We start from the raw sequence: 18,534 nt of genomic DNA, 5'->3' as shown, positions 1-18,534 counted from the left end.
TACAAAGATTACAGAAAGTAAAAGTTTCACGTGAGTCAGTCATTCATACAACAGTATTTTTTAAGTTCTGGTTAGTATTCCACTGTATTCCAATATTACCGTACTGAGCTAATCTGTGGTGTTCTCTATTTCACAATGAGTCTATGGTAAACCACACTGCTGTGGACATCTTTGTATATACATCTTGGTGTGATTGCCCTATATCTCATGAGAATAAATTCCTACAAGTGTATATGCTGATTAAAGTGTGTGCATTTTAAAGTTCTTTAGTCAGTATTGCTTAGTTTGATCCAAAAAAAAGATACCAATTTATTCTCTGATCAGCATTTTGGGAGAATGTCTACTTTCTAATTCTGTGTGTTTTTTTTTCTTCCTTAAAAAACAATTTTTAACCATTTTGCGAGTTTAAAAAATTACTTATTTTTGATTATTAGGTGAATTTACTTTTTTTCCTTGAGATTTTGGCCATGTGTATTTCTTTGTGAATTACTAGTTGCACATTTTAAAAAACTGAAGTGTTCATCTTTTCTATAAAATTGAACCTTTTATTTATTTATTTATTTTCCATTTATTTTTATTCATTGGAGGCTAATTACTTTACAGTATTGTAGTGGTTTTTGCCATACATTGACATGAGTCAGCCATGGATTTACATGTGTTCCCCATCCTGATCCCCCCTCCCGCTTCCCTCTCCATCCCATTCATCTGGTCTTCCCAGTGCACCAGCCCTGAGCACCCGTCTCATGCATCCAACCTGGGCTGGTGATCTGTTTCATCTTTGATAGTATACTTGTTTCAGTGCTATTCTCTCCGAACATCCCACCCTCGCCTTCTCCCACAGAGTCTAAAAGTCTGTTCGTACATCTGTATCTCTTTTTCTGTTTTGCATATAGGGTTATCGTTACCATCTTTTAAAATTAGTATACTAAAAAATTAGTATACTAAAATTGAGCATTTTAGTTTAAGTATGACTTAGTAGATTCCTTAGTCTCCTTTGTAACAAAATGAGCTCTATAAAAATCTTAACTCAAGTGGAACACCTTGCTCTTTGCAAGGGTCATTATTGACCTGCCAGCCAGGAAATTCCAGCACAGTCTTATTGTTATCCTCCAAGTGGTAAATAGACTCTTGTTACTTCTTTCCAACTGCCTTGAACTGTGTGGGATTTTCCAGCACCATCTCTGCAGTGTTTGTAGCTGTGTCATTATGTGTGTGGGAGTGTGTGGGAACTCTGCTGTCTCCTATGATAAATCAAAACAAGACTTTTCATCCCTAAGTTATTAAAAAGTAACCAGTATGGACTGACACTCTTAAAAGACCAACTAAATATTCCCATTTTTGTTATTTTATCATACTGGCAAACTTGGCAAAAGTTATCTCATAAGCATTTTAAAGTAAAGCACCTTAAATTACTTTGGTGTGTAAAGTTTAAGTTTTGTATTGTGATTCTGTCTCTTCTACACATAGCATGTGGGCCTGCACTTTCTCTTTGTTTTCAAGGGTGAAGAGTGTGTGTGTGCCTGCTTGTCTGTATGCGAGCTGAGAGTGAGTGTGACAGTGAGTTTGAAAAGGAGTCAAATGTGACCTGTATAGCCTCTTTTTAGGTGGTGCAGAGAGGTGTTATAGTAAACAACCAGCTGCTGAATAAACTCACTGTGGGTACTTACAGGATAGTGAAAATACTCTCCTTGACACTTGGTGGGGAGTAAATAAAGTAACTGCAAAGCACTTTCTAGCATGATCCCTGTCACATAGTAGGTGCTCATTAAATGATGACAGTTATACATTTGTATATGATAGTATCATTTCATTAATTTCATAGTTATTTGTTGAGAGCCTACTCTGCCAGGCACTGGGCAAGGTCTTAGAGGTACTACAGTGAATGAAATGTCTTATTTGATTCACTGCAGTGAATCAGATGTCTTCTCATGGAGCTAATACTCTGGTGTGGGGAAACAGTTACTAAGTAGGAAAATAAGAGCATAAGTACCATGAAGAAAAATCAGGAGATGACTAGATGACTGGGGGTGCTGATGGGAAGAGAAGGCTTCATAGTTTTAGCTGGGATGGTCAAGGAAGGCACTGATAAATAGAGGTCAAGCAGAGCTGGGGTTAAGGTCATCTTTAGTACTCACTAAGTGAGTGACTTTGGGAAAATTATATAATCTTTGATCCTTAATTGCCACATGTGGCAAAAAGGGGTAATAATGAAACTGATGCATAAGGTTAAATGAGATAGTATGGAAAGCCTGCAGCATTATGCCAGACGTCTAACCCCTAGCAGGAAGAAAGTGTTGTTCATGGCCAGTATGTTGGGCGCCGCCCTGGCAGTCCTTGACTGGGAGACACAGGCATGCCCAGAGGAGCCAAGGGTGGGGGCTTTGTTCCTGAAGGAAAGAAACCTGCAGTAAACAGTGTTTAACGTGAAAAGAAGACTTGAGTGGTGGTGGTCTTGACTGTAGGAAAGAAGTGGAAGCATTAAGATTCTCTCCTTTCTTGCAAGGGAAAGAGTAGAAGACTCATTTCTTTTGCTTTGTTTCCTACAGACTGTCACCAACTGATTCTATTTCAGTACCTAATCAAGTGTTTTACAGTCTAAATTTGGGAAAGTAGAACATAGATGTATGTATGTATGTGTGTATCTACAAAGTAAGAAACAGCTACTCAATAGACTCTTTTTAAATGAAGGAATGAGAGCCAGAGGCCTCTAGGAGGAGGAGTTGATGGAGAGTGGATGATCAGGGAGGGCTTCTGTCTTGCAAGTGTGGAGTTGATCTGTCTCCTCAAAGATAGGTCGGGATTTTGGTCTTGTTTCAGAAGGAGACTGATATTTCCCAGAATACAGATTCTCTGGGTAGAGAAGTGTTTAAAGTCAACAGAGGCTGCAGAAGAAGCATCACGCCATCACCCACATGGAGGTTCACACTGCATGCTTCCTTACTGAAGTTTCTGTCAGCACTGTAGCAAAGGCACCTGCTGTGCTGTGGACCCCAGCAGGACTGGACCGCCACTCTCGAATTGCTGAACAGCCCAGGATGCTCAGGGCATCCGGGTACTGGGGATCACTGCTGCAGGCTCACACTTTCTCTGTTATATGGGAAGGAGAGCTATCGTTAGGCTTTGTGTTGATGTTTGTGAAGGATTTGGAGACCATCAAGCACACTTATTATATAGCACATAAAGTTTAGGAGAAAAAAATTACACCCAAATAGAAAAATAACTAATGAGGATTGTGTCATTTTGGACCTCAGTTTTCATTTTTATTTTCCTTTTTTATGCTGCTTATTCTGTTGATGTGAAATCCTTTATGGAGTACTTCCATATAATGAACAGGAATTGTCTTAGAAGTTGAAAATGAAAACATTTAAAAGATACCCTATTTTAACAGCTGTCCTTTTCCCCCATCGAAGGTCTACTACCCAAATTTGGGATGGATGTGCATTGATGCCACCGATCCAGAGAAGGGGAACTGGCTGCGCTATGTGAATTGGGCTTGCTCAGGAGAAGAGCAAAATTTATTTCCACTGGAAATCAACAGGGCCATTTACTATAAAACTTTAAAGGTAAGAGTGTTAGAATTAGTCTGCTGTTAGATATTCTACATGCATTTCTGCAAATGCTGTCGTTAGTCATGGCTATCAGTAACAACTTTGCAGACCTTGAAAGGGTTATATTTGAACGGGATTCACCACCCTGAAAGGTCTGTGTTTTAATTATACAGTTGCCACTGCTTATGTGAGGAAGGGCACTAAAGCATGAAGATTGTGTTAAGTAATTACATACGGCATCTTTATTGATACTGATGAGTTAAGCATGTGGCAGATACTTCTCTTAAGACACAAATGCACTGGGAACTGTCTGACGGGCTAGTTTATCTAACTGTACGAAACTCTCAACAGCTCTGGTAGTTCTCTGTTAACAGAAGACACATTCTTAGTCTTCAGTCTAGTGTAGCTTTAGATTAGTTTTCTTTTGCCTAACTCTTTTTAATGTAAGTGTATTTATTTATTGTTTTTGGCTGTGCTGGGTCTTTGTTGCTGCTCAAGCTTGTCTTTCGTCACAGTGAGCAGGGGCTGCTCTCCAGTTGCAGTGCAGGCTTTTCAGCGTGTGGCTTCTCCTGCTGCAGAGGATAGGCTCTAGCACATGCAGACTTCTGTGGTTGCAGCGCGTGGGCTCAGTAGTTGTGGCACCCGGGTTCTGGAGCACAGGCTTCATGGTTGTGGCATGCGGGCTTAGTTGCTCCATGGCATGTGGGATCTTCCTGGATGAGGGACTGAACCCGTGTCTCCTGCCTAGACAAGCAGATTCTTTACCACTGAGCCACCAGGGACGCCCCATCTTTTCCCTGAATTTTATTCAGGATGAAAATTAAACGGAACATGTTTCTTACTTCTGCTAAAGTTCTACTTGGAGACGTTAATAGTGGAGATAAAAAAAGAGGAAAATCATTTTTTAGAGTTTGTGGTGAGGTCAGAGGTCACTGAGTACATTCTGGGAAGTTAGAATTTGGAAGGGTTGTTATCTCTGCAACAAGCAAGCCCACATCTGTCTCCCTCATTTCCATGTTCTCCTGGAAGGCAAATCTGCACTCATCATACACGGAAATATTCCCAAAGGCTGAGTCTTGAAGCTCTAAAGAGAGAGGATTGTTGCTCTTTGCTTTCTGGATTAAATATGTTTGCTAAAATTGCTGCAAGGCAGGTTTTTCTTTATTCACTTACTTCCATTAAAAATGACATAGATTGCGGGCTAGTCTTTGAAAAAACTTAAATCTCCGTGGAGCTGAAAACTCTTTGATGGGCAGGCATTTAAGATGATGGTCATCTTTGCAGCATCCTGAGTTTTGACTGTGTCTAGCACTAGAACTTGGCAAGTTATCTTTAGAGCTGTTTAGTTTTCCTTTGCTTTCCTTTGTATTTTTCCCTGTCGCCTTTAGCCAGTTGGTTTGTCCTTTTTCTCATCTAAACCCACATTCTTGCTTCTAGTTCCTGCAGGAAATATTTCTTTGTAGTACTTTCTTATTTAAAATTTCTATAACCTTCTTTCCCATTTTCTTTCTGCTGGATGATTTTCTGCCATGATTTCCTAGTAGGCATTACTGTACAGTTTTGTTACACTGGAGTCTGAGATGGGATTCACAATTTGATTCAAGAATTCATTCTGTTTCTCAAATTTATTTAAAGTGGAAGTTACATCTGATTACATCAGTGAGGAGAATCCTGGTGGAGAGGAAATACCAATGAAGGGTGCATATGAGATAGTCAAGGGAGTGGAAATGAGGTTCCAGGGCAGAGGAAGCCCAAGGAGATGCTGGGACACTTGGCAATGCTTTCATCAGACTTGAAGTTGAGATGTGTTCATCTCTTATGGCAAAGCCAAGAACCATTGAGAAGCAAGAGAGAATAGTGTTTGGGAGTGAACTCTGGAGCCAGACTCCTGGATTAAATCCTCACTTGCTCTGAGACCCAAGGCAAGTCACTGTGATTTTACTGGATGTGCAACCTTAGGCACGTCACTTTCTGTGCCTCAGTTTCTTTGTTTGTAAGATACAGATAATTATATATTGACCTCAGAGGGTTATCAAGAGGATTGCATAGGTGATTGTGGGTAGAGTTCTAGTACGTGATAAGTACTAAATAAATGGTAGCTGTTATTTTTGGCAAGGCACAATAGTGTCATGAGTAGGAGTAGGGACTCTGGAGCAGACTGCCTTGTGAGCAGATTTTGCCTTCGAGAGAAGCACAGGGAAGAAGATAGGGAAGCATGAGAAGTTACACCTTCTGTCTTAATTTTCTCATCTGTAAAAATGGATGTAATAGTAAAATTAATAATGTTGTTATTGTTGTTTAGTTACTAAATAATGTCCGACTCTTTTTCTACCCTATGAACTGTTGCTCACCAGGCTCCTCTGTCCATGAGAATTTCCAGACGAGTACTGGAGTGGGTTTCAATTTCCTTCTCCTGGGAATCTTCCTGATCCAGGGATCGAACCCAGGTCTTCTGCATTGCAGGCAGATTCTTTTATCATCCGAGCTATCGGGATAGCTGAACATTAATAATACAGTCATGAAAATTAAACAAGCCAGCATGTGCAAGATTCTGTGAAGAGTTCCTTGTCTAACCTAAGTACTCAAAAGTGTTACTAAATAGCTGTACTCTCATTTTTACCTTTCTTTGTTGGAAGTAATGTAGCTCTGATCTTTGTAGACCTCCTTCAATCCTGACCTTTGATTTTGCTCAAGTACACATCAGGTGTTTTAGATTCTTTTACTAGTGATTATATTCTGCAAGGTTAAGCTTTCTATGGGTTAGGTTTTGTAAATAACTTACATGTGATGATATTCTTCTGGGCTCTGTATCACCTTCTCAGCTAGCAACTGGATAGTTGAGAAATCTCAACACTGGTTTTGTTTGTAATATGATTAAAAACTGTTTTAAATTCCTGAGGATTAATTGTTAGCCTGCTCTCCATTCATTCACCTATTCATCAGTTCTTCATTGTTGTTGTTCAGTCTCTTAAGTTGTGTCCCGACTCTGCATCCCCATGGCCTGTGGCATGCCAGGCTTCCCCATCCTTTACTATCTCCCAGAGTTTGCTCAGACTCATGTCCATTGAATCAGTGATGTCATCCAGCCATCTTATCCTGTCCCCTCCTTCTCTTCCTGCCCTCCATCTTTTCCAGCATCAGGGTCTTTTCCAATGAGTCTGCTCTTCTCATCAGGTGGCCAAAGTATTGAAACTTCAACTTTAGCATCAGTCCTTCTAATGCATATTCAGAGTTGATTTCCTTTAGGATTGACTGGTTTGATCTCCTTGCTGTCCAAGGGACTCTCAAGAGTCTTTTCTAGCACCACAGTTTGAAAGCATCAGTTCTTTGTTGCTCAGCCTTCTTTATGGTCCATCTCTGACATCTGTACATGACTGCTGGAAAAACCATAGCCTTGGCTATATGGACCTTTGCTGGAAAAGTGGTGTCTCTGCTTCTTAATATGCTGTCTAGGTTTGTCATAGCTTTTCTTCTAAGGAGCAAGAGTTTTAATTTCATGGCTGTAGTCATCGTCCGCAGTGACCTTGGAGCCCAAGAAAATAAAATCTGTCACTGCTTCCACTTTTTCCCGTTCTATTTGCCATGACTTGATGAAATCCAGTGCCATGATCTTCGTTTTTTGAATGTTGGGTTCCAAGCCAACTTTTTCACTCTCCTCTTTCGCCCTCATCAAGAGGCTTTAGTTCCATCTTCACTTTCTGTCATTAGGGTGGTATCATCTGCATATCTGAGGTTATTGATATCTGTCGGCAGTCTTGATTACAGCTTATGAGTCATCCAGCCCAGCATTTTGCATGATGTACTCTGCATAGAAATTAAATAAACAGGGTGATAATATTGTTGTAGTCCTTTCCCATTTTGGAACCAGTCCATTGTCCCATGTCTGGTTCTAACTGTTGCTTCCTGACCCACATACAGGTTTCTCAGGAAACAGGTAAGGTGGTCTGGTACTCCCATTCCTTTTAGAGTTTTCTACAGTTTATTGTGATCCACACAGTCAGAGGCTTTAACATAGTCAGTGAAGCAGTTGACGGTTCTCTGGAATCCCCTTGCTTTCTCCATGCTCCATCAAATGTTGGAATTTGATCTCTGGTTCTTCTGCTTCTTTGAAACCCAACTTGTACATCTGGAAGTGTACTCTTGGTTCATGTATTGCTAAAGCCTAGCTTGAAGGATTTTGAGCATTACCTTGCTAGCATGTGAAATGAGTGCAATTAAACAGTAGTTGGAACATTCTTTGGCATTGCCCTTCTTTGTGGCCGTTGCTGAATTTTCAAAATTTGCTGGCATATTGAGTGTATCTCTTCAACAGCATCATCTTTCAGGATTTGAAATAGTTCAGCTGGAATTGCGTCATCTCCACTAGCTTTGTTCATAGTAAGGCTTCATAAGGCCCACTTGACTTCAGACTCCAGGAAGTGACCGAATCATCACAGTTATCCAGGTCATGAAGACCTTTTTTGTACAGTTCTGTGTATTCTTCCCACCTCCTCTTAATCTATTCTGCTTCTGTTAGGTCCATGCCGTTTCTGTCTTTTATTGTGCCCTTCCTTGCATGAAAGTTCCCTTGGTATCTCCAGTTTTCTTCGAAAGATCTGTAGTCTTTCCTATTCTGTTGTTTTCCTCTATGTCTGCATTAATTCTGCAAATGCTGAGTGTCTGCTACATAGCAGGTATTCTTCTGTAGTAATGAACTGAACTGACAAGGTCTCTGGTCCCATGGAGCTTCCAGTTCATGGAGGAGGTGGCAGATAATAAACAGGTGAACAAGTAAACAAGGTAACTTCTAACAACAGTAAGTGCACTGAAGATAATATAATGTGATGGAGTGACCAGATGGTCAGGGAGCTGCTTTAGCTCTGGTAGGTCACAAAAGACCAAATGTGGACACTTCCTCCCTCCTGGTGCTGCCATGAGATGGAGCCAGCCATGAGAAGATTTCTACAGGAAGAACATTTCAGGAAGAGGGGTCCTGGTAGAAGCAGTGGTATTGAAGTGGGAGTAAGCTAAATGGGGGGCCAGCGGTTGTTTGGTTTTTCTTTCTTTCTTTCCTTCTTTTTTATAAGAGAAATAAAAGATAGTTTGGCTGGAGTGAGGAGAGGGATGGTGGATGAGGCTAGTGAGATAGGTCAGGATCAGATTAGGGGCTTCTGATTTGTATGGAAACTAGTTTTAGTCTTCAGTTCTATTTACCCATTTGAGAGTTGAGTCCGTCTGACTGTTGACTTTTTAAAAGATCATGCTGCAGGATAAAATTGTAGGTGGGTAAGCATTTGTGTGTTCTCATAATTCTGGAGTATTTCTTTTAATTTGTCCTAGTGTCAGGAATATTGGTGGAAATTATTGCCTGTAGCTAATTGCCTGGTTACATTTACTAATATTTAGAGAAGAGAGAGTGCTTAATTCTCTCATCCAAGTACTAACCAGGCCCGACCCTGCTTAGTTTCCGAGATCAGACGAGATCAGGCATGTTCAGGGTGGTATAGCCATAGACGAGAGTGCTTAATTCTGTAAGCACTCTTATAGAACCTGTCAGAACCCAAAGGACAAGTTTAAAGTCTTTTTGTTGTTGTTTTTTGTAAAAATATATATTTTAAAAAGTTTGTTTGGACTTTTGACTTTATGTTATAAAATGTGGGTTTACATTTCCCATGTCTAGGGACATAAATTTTCTTACAAAACCTTAAATGTGCTTAGTAGTGCAGAAGAAATAAACAGTACAGTAGAGATGCAAGCATTTGTTGATTTTAAAAGGTGTATTATTTTCCCCTTCATAAATGCCTGTTGTTTGTGTAGCTGTCTTACTAAGTTGGGAAGCATATAGCTCAATAAGGTAATGATTGTCTCAGTTGCTACAATTTTGAAGGGTGTTCAATAGCTAACAAATCAGGTTGCTCTTAATTTAGCTGCTCACCAGCTCATTAAGCATTTAGAAATTTTGTATTAGTGGTAAAGACAGATATTGGGATGTTTTGTGTTTTTAGCATCTACACAAGAGTACCCTCCTAAGTAGAGTTTGTTCTGATATTTATCAATTTCTTCCTGTTGCTAGTACAGTTAGTACTTTGCAGAAGGTTGAAGTGGAATAAATGTGAACACTTGGGCTGAGTCGAGGACGAATCTTGAAGATGTCTGGTGGGTTTTTCTAGCCAGTGTTCTGGTTAGGCTGTTTTGTTTAGGATTAAATGGGTGATAGATTTTTCCTCACTCCTTTTCATGTTCTTTTTTACTTTGGTTTTATTTAACACTACATATTTCTGCAAACTCTAATCACTTCAAGTGATTATATATATATCACTTTACCATTTCATAGATATGTGACTTGTAATTAAAACATAGAGAAGCATACTATACACTTGGAACTAGAATTAGTTGACTTATAGAAGCTCTTTCCTTCAACAGAAACAGGTTATCTCATAAGGGTGCCAAAAGGCATTGGTAATGGATATTTCAATGCATTAAAATTTTATATGCTTTATATAATTTTATACATGTTTTATTTTTTTGGTTTAGGTATAACTGATTCAAGAAAGGAAAACACACTGGTTTAAAGACAAAAACAACAAGTTCTAGTCATCCTTGGGGAAACAAAGGAAACAGTGGCTTGTTCTTTTATCTTAAAGAATTTAGAATATTTTAAAATTTGGATAACATAATCACTGAGTTCTGCAAAGAATGAGACAAAATATTTACTTTCAAAGGCTTTATCTAGAATAGAAGGTATGTTGAAAAACTATGTTGTTTCTACGCTGACATCATAGATGGAATTCTCATCATAGGCAGGAATTCTCCCGCCTCTAAAACGAGGGTATCCAATCCTCTTTCGTAAGTATAGTGCAGTGATCAAAATCAGGAAGCTTACAATAGCACAGTATTTTATTAGCTCATCTGTACACTCCAGTATTCCTGGGGCTTTCCTGATGGCTCAGATAGTAAAGAATCTGCCTGCCATGTGGGAGATCAGGGTTCGATCCCTGAACGGGGAAGATCCTCTGGAGAAGGGAATGGCTATCCACTTTCAGTATCCGTGCCTGGAGAATTCCATGGAGAAAGGTGCCTGGAGGGCTACAGTCCATGGTGTCCCAAAGAGTTGGACACGACTGAGAAAATAACACACTTTCATACTTTATTCAAATTTTGTTAATTGTTCCAATCATGTCTTTTTAGGCAAAGAAAACTCCGTGGCATTCAGTTGTAATGTTTCATTAGTCTCCTTAGTTTGGACAGCACCTTAGTCTTTGTCTTTTATAACCTTTCAGTTTTGAGAGAACTGATCAGTAATTTTGTAGAATGTTCCCACAGTTTGGCCTTCTGTTAAGCTTCACTATGATTAATTCACATTTATGTATTTGGGGCAGAAATCTCCAGAGGTGATGCTGTGTTCTTTCTGTGCATTGTATCAAGAGGCATATGATGTTGACGACTTATACTGTTTTTCACTTGGTCATTAATGGTTTATGGGAAGATATTTTGAGACCATGCAAATACTATATTATTCCTCAAACTTTCATCTACTAATTTTAGCATCTATTGATGATTCTTGCCTGCATCAGTTATTACTGTCATGAATGTCTAGTTGTGATTTTCTAATTCCACTATTTCTTTTTCATTGATTAGTTGGGATCTATTGAAGGAAAAGCTTTCCTTATTTATTTGACTGTTCATTCATTCATGTCAGTTTGGACTCATGGATTTTTATTTTATTTATGGGGTTATTGGTGGAGTATTTACTTGTTTTGATACTCTTGGAACTTTTTGACAGATGAGTCATTGTGAGAGAAACCAATAAGCCATTAGCTTCAGTTTTATTTAGGAGTGTAATCTTTCCACTCAGTATTATCTTTTCTTCAATATCTTGTTCTCTAGGTATAATCCGCATGATGGTGTATACATGGCTTTAAGAATTAATGTTTTAGGAGTTGACACGTGACGTATTTATAGGCATTTCCTTCTAAATTTCAAAGTTGTCTTGTAGACTCGAAATGTAGTACAGAGGGTAAGGCAGCGAATCCTCCAAGGACCGGAGCAGGTTGGCAGCAGCACAGAGATAACACGCTGCCAGGGCGCTCACGTCCTCCGCACCGCCTCTTTTAGCATCTCCGTGATATAATTAGCGGTGCGTTTTTAAGTGTGCAGCGGCATGTGGTTCTTATACTTAACTTGCTCTTGGACTCTTGAAACCTGCGCTGATAATTAGTTTTCAGCATGTCTCTTTCCAGACTACCCGGTTCTTTTAAACTACGCTTTACATTTTCTCCTCAGCTTCGATTTCATGGGGAATATGGTTCCATGTTTTGTTTTGTTTTGTTTTTTTTTCTTTCTGCGTGGGTAGTCTTGAGGCTTCTAATAGTAAGATTCTGAAGCATAAAGCAGTTTTAAGTTTAAACCGGTCCTATCAGATCCCGACCTCCACCGGACGGACTTCGGGGGAGGAGGCGGCCAGGAAGTGAGGTCCTCCCTCCAGCAGAGGGTCCCTTCCCTTGCCGCCCGGCTCGCTGCCGCCGAAGCGGAGAAGCCCTTCCTGCCGGGTTGGCCTCCGGCGCGCCGCCCGGTCGAGAGCGCCGCCCGCCTGCCCCGCCCCGCCCCGCCCCGTCAACAAACGCCGCTCTGATTGGCCCGTCGCCTGTCTCTTCTCTCCCCGCAGCCAATCGCGCCGGGCGAGGAGCTCCTGGTCTGGTACAATGGGGAAGACAACCCCGAGATAGCAGCTGCGATTGAGGAAGAGCGAGCCAGCGCCCGGAGCAAGCGGAGCTCCCCGAAAAGCAGGAAAGGTAGGAGCCCGCCGCCGTCCTGGCTCCCCGCCGTTGCCCGGCGCGTTCCGAATCCGGGCTCGGGTGGCTCCCGCGGCTCTCCGTGACCTTTTCCGGACCTGGTGCCGGCCCCCCCCCTCCCCCCCCCCCCGGCCGGCGCTGCTGAATCACGGCGCCGGACGCCGCGCTCGGACTCTTAGCTAACTTGGGGCCGAGGAGCCGGCGCGGAAAAGTGAGCGGACGCGCGCCGAAGAGGAGCCGGGGCCGGTTGTCATTTCCCTCTCCCACAACCTGGGTCGCGGGACTTGGGGGTGGGAGCGGCGACCGGTCCCTCCAAGCCGTGCGTGCCCGATATATTCTTAGCTTTTTGTGCTATTCGCCAGCGACGCGTCACAAAATGTGTTCTGAGAGTGACATTTCCAGGTCCGCAGATTCGGCGGCCTCGTGTCCATCCTCCCGGACTATGCAGGAGGGCCGGACGCGCTGCGGCCGATGCGCCGGCCTCCCGGGGCAGGGAGAGTACGCTGCTCTTGCCACCCCGGCCCCCTAACTCCTCCACGGGCCGCGCACTGCCGTCCCGGCCAACCCACTCCAACCCGGCTGGGCAAGGCACTGCAACTCCGACCCCTAGTCCTCCCCGGGCCGGGCCCTAGGCCACTCCACGCCGCGCAAGACCGCGCTGCGCACGACTGCAGCACTCTTAAAGATTTTAGCAGATCTTGTTGAAATTAGGCCATTAACAAAATGGAAGTTGAACAGTGTGCTGTTTGGTTACTTTTGACTCAACTCCAGTAGTTTTGTTTTGTTTTAAAACAAAAGGTAAAGTGTAGTCATACTTACATAGAAGGCGGGGGATAATTTCTGGGAGGGAAATAGTTTGGTTGGCTATATCGTATTTCCAGCTGGCATTCTACACTTTCTTTTTTCCTTTTAATGGAGAATTTTAATATTAATTCGTGAGTCTTTCATAGAGCCCAGTTGAATGTATGCCAAGGCACGGTATGGTAGTTTGTCAGTAATAGGAAGATTTTTTTTTTTTGGTGTTGTTTTTTGTTTTTTTGGCTCGCTTTACGTCTTAAGTAAATTTTTGTAGCCATCTGAACTTGAGTCCGGTCCTTTGCTTAGAACACTGCAGAGTGAATTGTGGAAGTCATACTGTAAATGAACTCATAGTATAAACTTGATTTTGGAAAAATATAAAAGTAATATTTAAAAATGTAGGTAAGAAATCCATTCTGATTGTTCCATTACATATTCTTTGTATTTCACAGTTTAGTCAATAATCCGTCCAGGGAAGTTTGTTGGGCCTTTTACTGACTACATGTTCTCTGTTTATCCTTGTCTCTTCATAGTTTTTGATCATTAAGTGCTTTGATCATGAATCAGATGATCATGGTCTAGAAAATTTGCCAGGTGTTTTTATTGTTGTCTACTCTTTTACGTGAGTGCTGAGATTTTTGTTGATATTAGGCCTAGTGCATAATTGTTTGCAGACTCTTTAGGTAATTCAGATTGTTCCTTTATTTAGTGTTCATTTTGTGTATAATTAATGTCACCAGACTTTCCAGGTAAGTTGTGATTTACAGGGACTGGAGTTTGGAAGGCAGGAGATCTTTACTCTGTTACTAAGCATAATTAACTCATTTAAATATAGTCATAGGTTAATAACAACTTCATCTTCATGCTTTTCTCTGTTCAGCATACTTTGGTGTGCAGGTTTAGAACATTTTATTACCTTTTTCTTTTCTTTTTTATTCTTTAATTTTTAAAATTTGAATGTGGAGGAAAAAACTGAAAGTAAGCTTTTGTTAGTGGTACATGAACTTACACATCTTCATTTTTATACCTGCCCATATTGCTGGGTTTTTGTATTGAGTTCAGTAGTTCATATTTCTTATTACCCTATTATTTATAACTACTCCAAGCTGTGTATAACCCAGTGAATCTTAAGTTTTAGTTAAAATAAGTACATGAACCTCACTCTCGGAACTTAACTGTTTTGAACAGCTTACCGGTAAGGAGTCCTGTTTGCTCTTTATGATCTAAAGTTTAAATAGTCAAAACATTTTTGTTAGTCTCTATAAAGCTAATTTATGGCTTACAAAGACCTGAAATAGAGAAGCTTTTTACATTAACTTAGTTCTTTTTAGGTCTTATATGTGACCTCAGACATTTAAATACCTTTTCAGGCAGTGATGTCAGAGAATAAATCAACATAAATTTCATTCAGTAGCTATATTAACTTAGTATTTCTGAAAGCCAGATGTTGAAGACAGGCATCTGACAGGTAGATGGACCATGGACCTAACTTCATATAGGTCAGGAGGCAGGCAGAGAGAAACAAAGGGCTGAATTCTTCGTAGTTATGAGCCTCTGCTCCTTTGCATGACAGCTGCTATGCCTACAGCTGTGCATTGCATGTGGTGCCTTTCAGAATTCATCAGATCGCTGGTGGATCATGAGGCGTGTTCTGGGCAGTAAAAAGCCCCGATTCCTTTACATACAAAGCAACCCCTTCTCTTCGCTCTGTGTCTCAAGTCATTCATTGAACTAATGTTTGTTAAGCTCCTACCATGTGTCAGGTACTCTGCTAGGTCATACAGGGCATTCGGTGAGCAAAAAAGCAGCAGTAACTTTTCTCCTGGCACCTGTGGAGACAGGTGAGTAGACAAACGTTCAATCAGTAAGTTGCTGATCAGTGCCTAGATGGCTGGCATGGAACAGGCCCTCAATAAATATTTGTTGATGGGCAAACAGAGACTCACACAAACCGGTAATGAAGGAAGGGAACATAGTGCTATGAGAACACAGTTCATATTGTCTCTGACCAGGGAGCATGCAGTTTTGCCAGTGGCCAGAGACGTACATATGTTAGGCACTTTGAACTGGAATTATGAATTCTCTTCTTTGTATGTAAACCTAACTTACATGTCTGAGTAGCCCCTGTAATGAGATTGAACATGAGAAGTTCCTTGAACAGATTGAAACTTTTCAGGTGGAGAGGAAGGGAGGGTTTTCAGTGTTGGGTGTTTCAGGTTATTCTTACTTGCTCCACGGGAAGACTGTGATCTGTGAAGTAACACTGGCCAAATTTAGAAGTCTTTATCATGTTGATTTCTGTTCCTTGTTAGCTATGGTGAAAAATGAGGGATCGAATGTGCTTGCTAGCAGTAAATGATGTTGGCAAATGTTCTTTTTAAAATACAAAATGTAACAGCAGAATGTCCCGGCTGCATCAGAGCCTTACCCATAGTTCTTTTTACTCTAAAGAAACAGCAATGTCTTAATGCATGGGCTTAGTGAAAGGAATGAAGAACACGTAACTCGGGTTTTTACCAGGTGTGTGACTGGGCAAACGATGTCTGAGGGTACAGTTTCCATAGATTTAAAAGTAGGTGTCATAACATGGAATGGCCCTTGTGCTACATAACCTCACTGGGTTGCTGTCAGGAGCTGGAGAGATAATAGAAAAGAACAGCTCTGTGCAGCCTGTGGGTCCATGAAACTAGCAAGTGCCAGCGACAGAATGTGGCTGACAGCTACTTATGTGGTTCTTGAGGAACTACCGAATTGTGAGTCATTTAATCTGTAAGTGTTTATGGAGCACCTGTGAAAGCTCAAAGGAAGCTGGAGGTCCTCGGTCTCCCCTCCTGTGGCAGGGCCGGACTATAGGCCTCTTCATTCTTATTTTAGGGCTCATTCTAACCTGTTGACTTTACAGTTCATAGCAAATTAGGAGGAGGAAATTAGAGTTATTTATAGCATCAAGTAGCTTTATTGCTGATAGCTAGACAGTTAAGAAGACAAGAATTTATAACAAAAACATGAATGAACTATAAAGAGCACAGTTCCATGAGATCACTTAACAGGGTCACATAATCTTTTCTAAAAACTGTAAGTAGTCCCTGAGATCCTGAGATCAGCTAATTTTTAGTATTTATGTAAAAGACTTATAGTCACCACAGGACAGTTCAATTATAACCAACTTAAAAAGAAAATGTTTCATCTCTTTCCATAATTTAAATTGTTCACATAAAAATCCTGGAGGTATTCCTTGCACGCCTTCCCCACCCTGGCGCGCACGCGCACACACACACACACACACACACACCCCACCCCCCCACCCACCCCCCCTTGTTATTTAACAAGTATTGATAATTTCTGTGTCCAACACTTCTGGGTGTCAGAAGTGTAGCAGAGAACCCACATTTCTGCTTTCAGCGAATTTACACTCTAGGGAGTGCAGGGACAACCAGCCAACAGATGAACAAGAACAACCTTGTAAAGTTAATAAAGTGTATGTGTCAGGGTTGTTAGGTATGTCACTGGGGATGGTTGGCCAGGGCTAGCCTGTGAGAGGCTGTGACTTGATTGACATAGAGACAGGCCCTGTCAAGTCTTGGGACTGAGAGCTGCAGGAAGAGGGACCAAGCTGGGTCTTCTTTTAGCTATGTGGGCGCTTTATTGCTGGGGTGATGTATGTAGTATAGGGAGAGCCATCTAGAAACCCACATGAGTCTTTGTTTGCAGGGGGACATCCTGGCCCCTTTCCTACCAGCACTGCACATAGTGCTGGATTGTTAGGGGAGATTAGAGAGAGGAGTGTGAAAGTCCAAGGAGGCGCGTGTTGCCTGTCTTATGGGAGCTCAGTGCAGGTCAGAACACCAGAACAAGGTGTTCTGACTGATGTGTGTTCAGGCTCCAGGATAGGGAGGGGATTGCCAGGAGTCCTTTGGGAGAGTAGGTGCTGCTGCCTTCTGGTCAAATAGCTGAGCCCAGTGAGGAGGACTCCTGTGAAGAATACTGAGGGGAAGAGGGAATGAGTTGGAGAAAGAAACTCACAGGGACATGAGAGGTCACACAGCTGGGCTAGACAGCAGGTAGAAGCAGAGATGGATCAGGAAGCTCTGATGGAGGCTCTGAGCCATAGTGGCTGTACGGCGCTGAAGCTGGAAGGGGGAATGAGCTCTGAGAAGTGCTGATGGGTACTGAGCACTCTTGTGGGCGATCCCGTTTAGCCTTTGCTTCTTTTTAAAATAATTTGATTGAATGATTGATTGATTGGCTATGCTGGGTCTTCGTTGCTGAGCGGACTTTCTCTAGTTGCGGTGAACAGGGGCTACTCTTGTTGTGGTGTGCGGGCTTCTATGGTGGTGACGTCGCTTGTGGCTCACAGGCTGTAGATGCATAGGCTCAGCAGCTGTGGTTCCAGGGCTCTAGAGCACATGGCCTCTTCTTCTGTGTGGTAAGGCTCCAGGTGAGGAAATGGACACCCAGCGAGAGTGGATAACTTGTTCAAGCTCTCTCTGCCAGTGAATGTCAGAGGCAGAACTTGAAGCCAGGTTTTCCATAAAACCTGATTTCCACATGGTTCTGCGCAGTACTCTGCTTTTTGTCCAGTTGTACATGTGGAGGTGGAGAAGGGAACAGCAACCCATTCCAGTATTCTCTTGCCTGGAGAATCCCAGGGACAGAGGATCCTAGCGGGCTACAGTCTATGGGGTTGCAAAGAGTCGGGAGCGACTGAGTGACTAAACAGCAGCAACGTGTGGAGGCCGACGAAGTAGAAGTGATCGCATTGGTTCCATTTAAAGTTGAAATTAGAGAATACACTTAGTGAAAGCAGAGAACAGGTGGGCTTCAGTGACATTTGATGTCTTGACCTGCCCTGCCTTAGCAGCCAAACAACTCTGAGGCTCCTTGGCCAAAGCTGAAGGGTGGTGTCTGAATGACAGAGGCCTGGCCATGATGCCTGAGGACGATGACAGAGGGCCCTGAGCTTTCTGGGGCCTGGTGGGCAGGTTCTGTGCCTGCTCACAGGGCACTCATCCCTCGGTCTTGTTGGTAAGTGTTGGAGCAGGGCATTGCCACTTGGAAGTGGCTACGATTCTGTGGAGATAGGGCCCCAACATTAGATGTTACATGGCTTGTGAGCTTGTCCGCTTGGACTCAAGTGAGCAGCATCCTGGTTGGTCCCCAGGGGAACTCACTGCCTCCAGCTGAGTGATGCCTTTGCTCAGCACTGGGTGACCTGCCTTTGATGGTTGCCTGCTGAGTTGATCTTGCTGTTTTTGTGGGGGTCTGCTTTTAAAAGCTCAGTGCAGTTTCTGTATTTTTTTCAACAGTAAGATTTAGGGAATTTTCTCTATTTCTAATTCTACTTCTGCTGCTACTGAATTACTCTAAATTTAGGCAAATAAGTTGGTATTTTTGTGCCCTTGATTCTTGCTGTGTAT

General features: G+C 42.2%; 1 protein-coding gene across 3 annotated transcripts in view; it reads left to right on the top strand.

The window, feature by feature from the left end:
• The window catches only part of PRDM2 (PR/SET domain 2), a 133,796-nt gene that overhangs the window by 44,970 nt on the left and 70,292 nt on the right, over positions 1–18,534 (top strand). For all 3 annotated transcript variants that reach the window (XM_065936052.1, XM_065936049.1, XM_065936050.1), the window contains exons 5-6: positions 3,411–3,563; positions 12,193–12,319. In XM_065936052.1, the coding sequence (XP_065792124.1) occupies positions 3,411–3,563; positions 12,193–12,319 (280 nt within the window). The remainder of the gene's footprint in view (positions 1–3,410; positions 3,564–12,192; positions 12,320–18,534) is intronic.

Source organism: Muntiacus reevesi, chromosome 5 (genome assembly GCF_963930625.1).
Source record: "Muntiacus reevesi chromosome 5, mMunRee1.1, whole genome shotgun sequence".
NCBI classification, from domain to species: Eukaryota; Metazoa; Chordata; class Mammalia; order Artiodactyla; family Cervidae; genus Muntiacus; species Muntiacus reevesi.
This window is presented reverse-complemented; position numbering and strand designations above follow the sequence as displayed.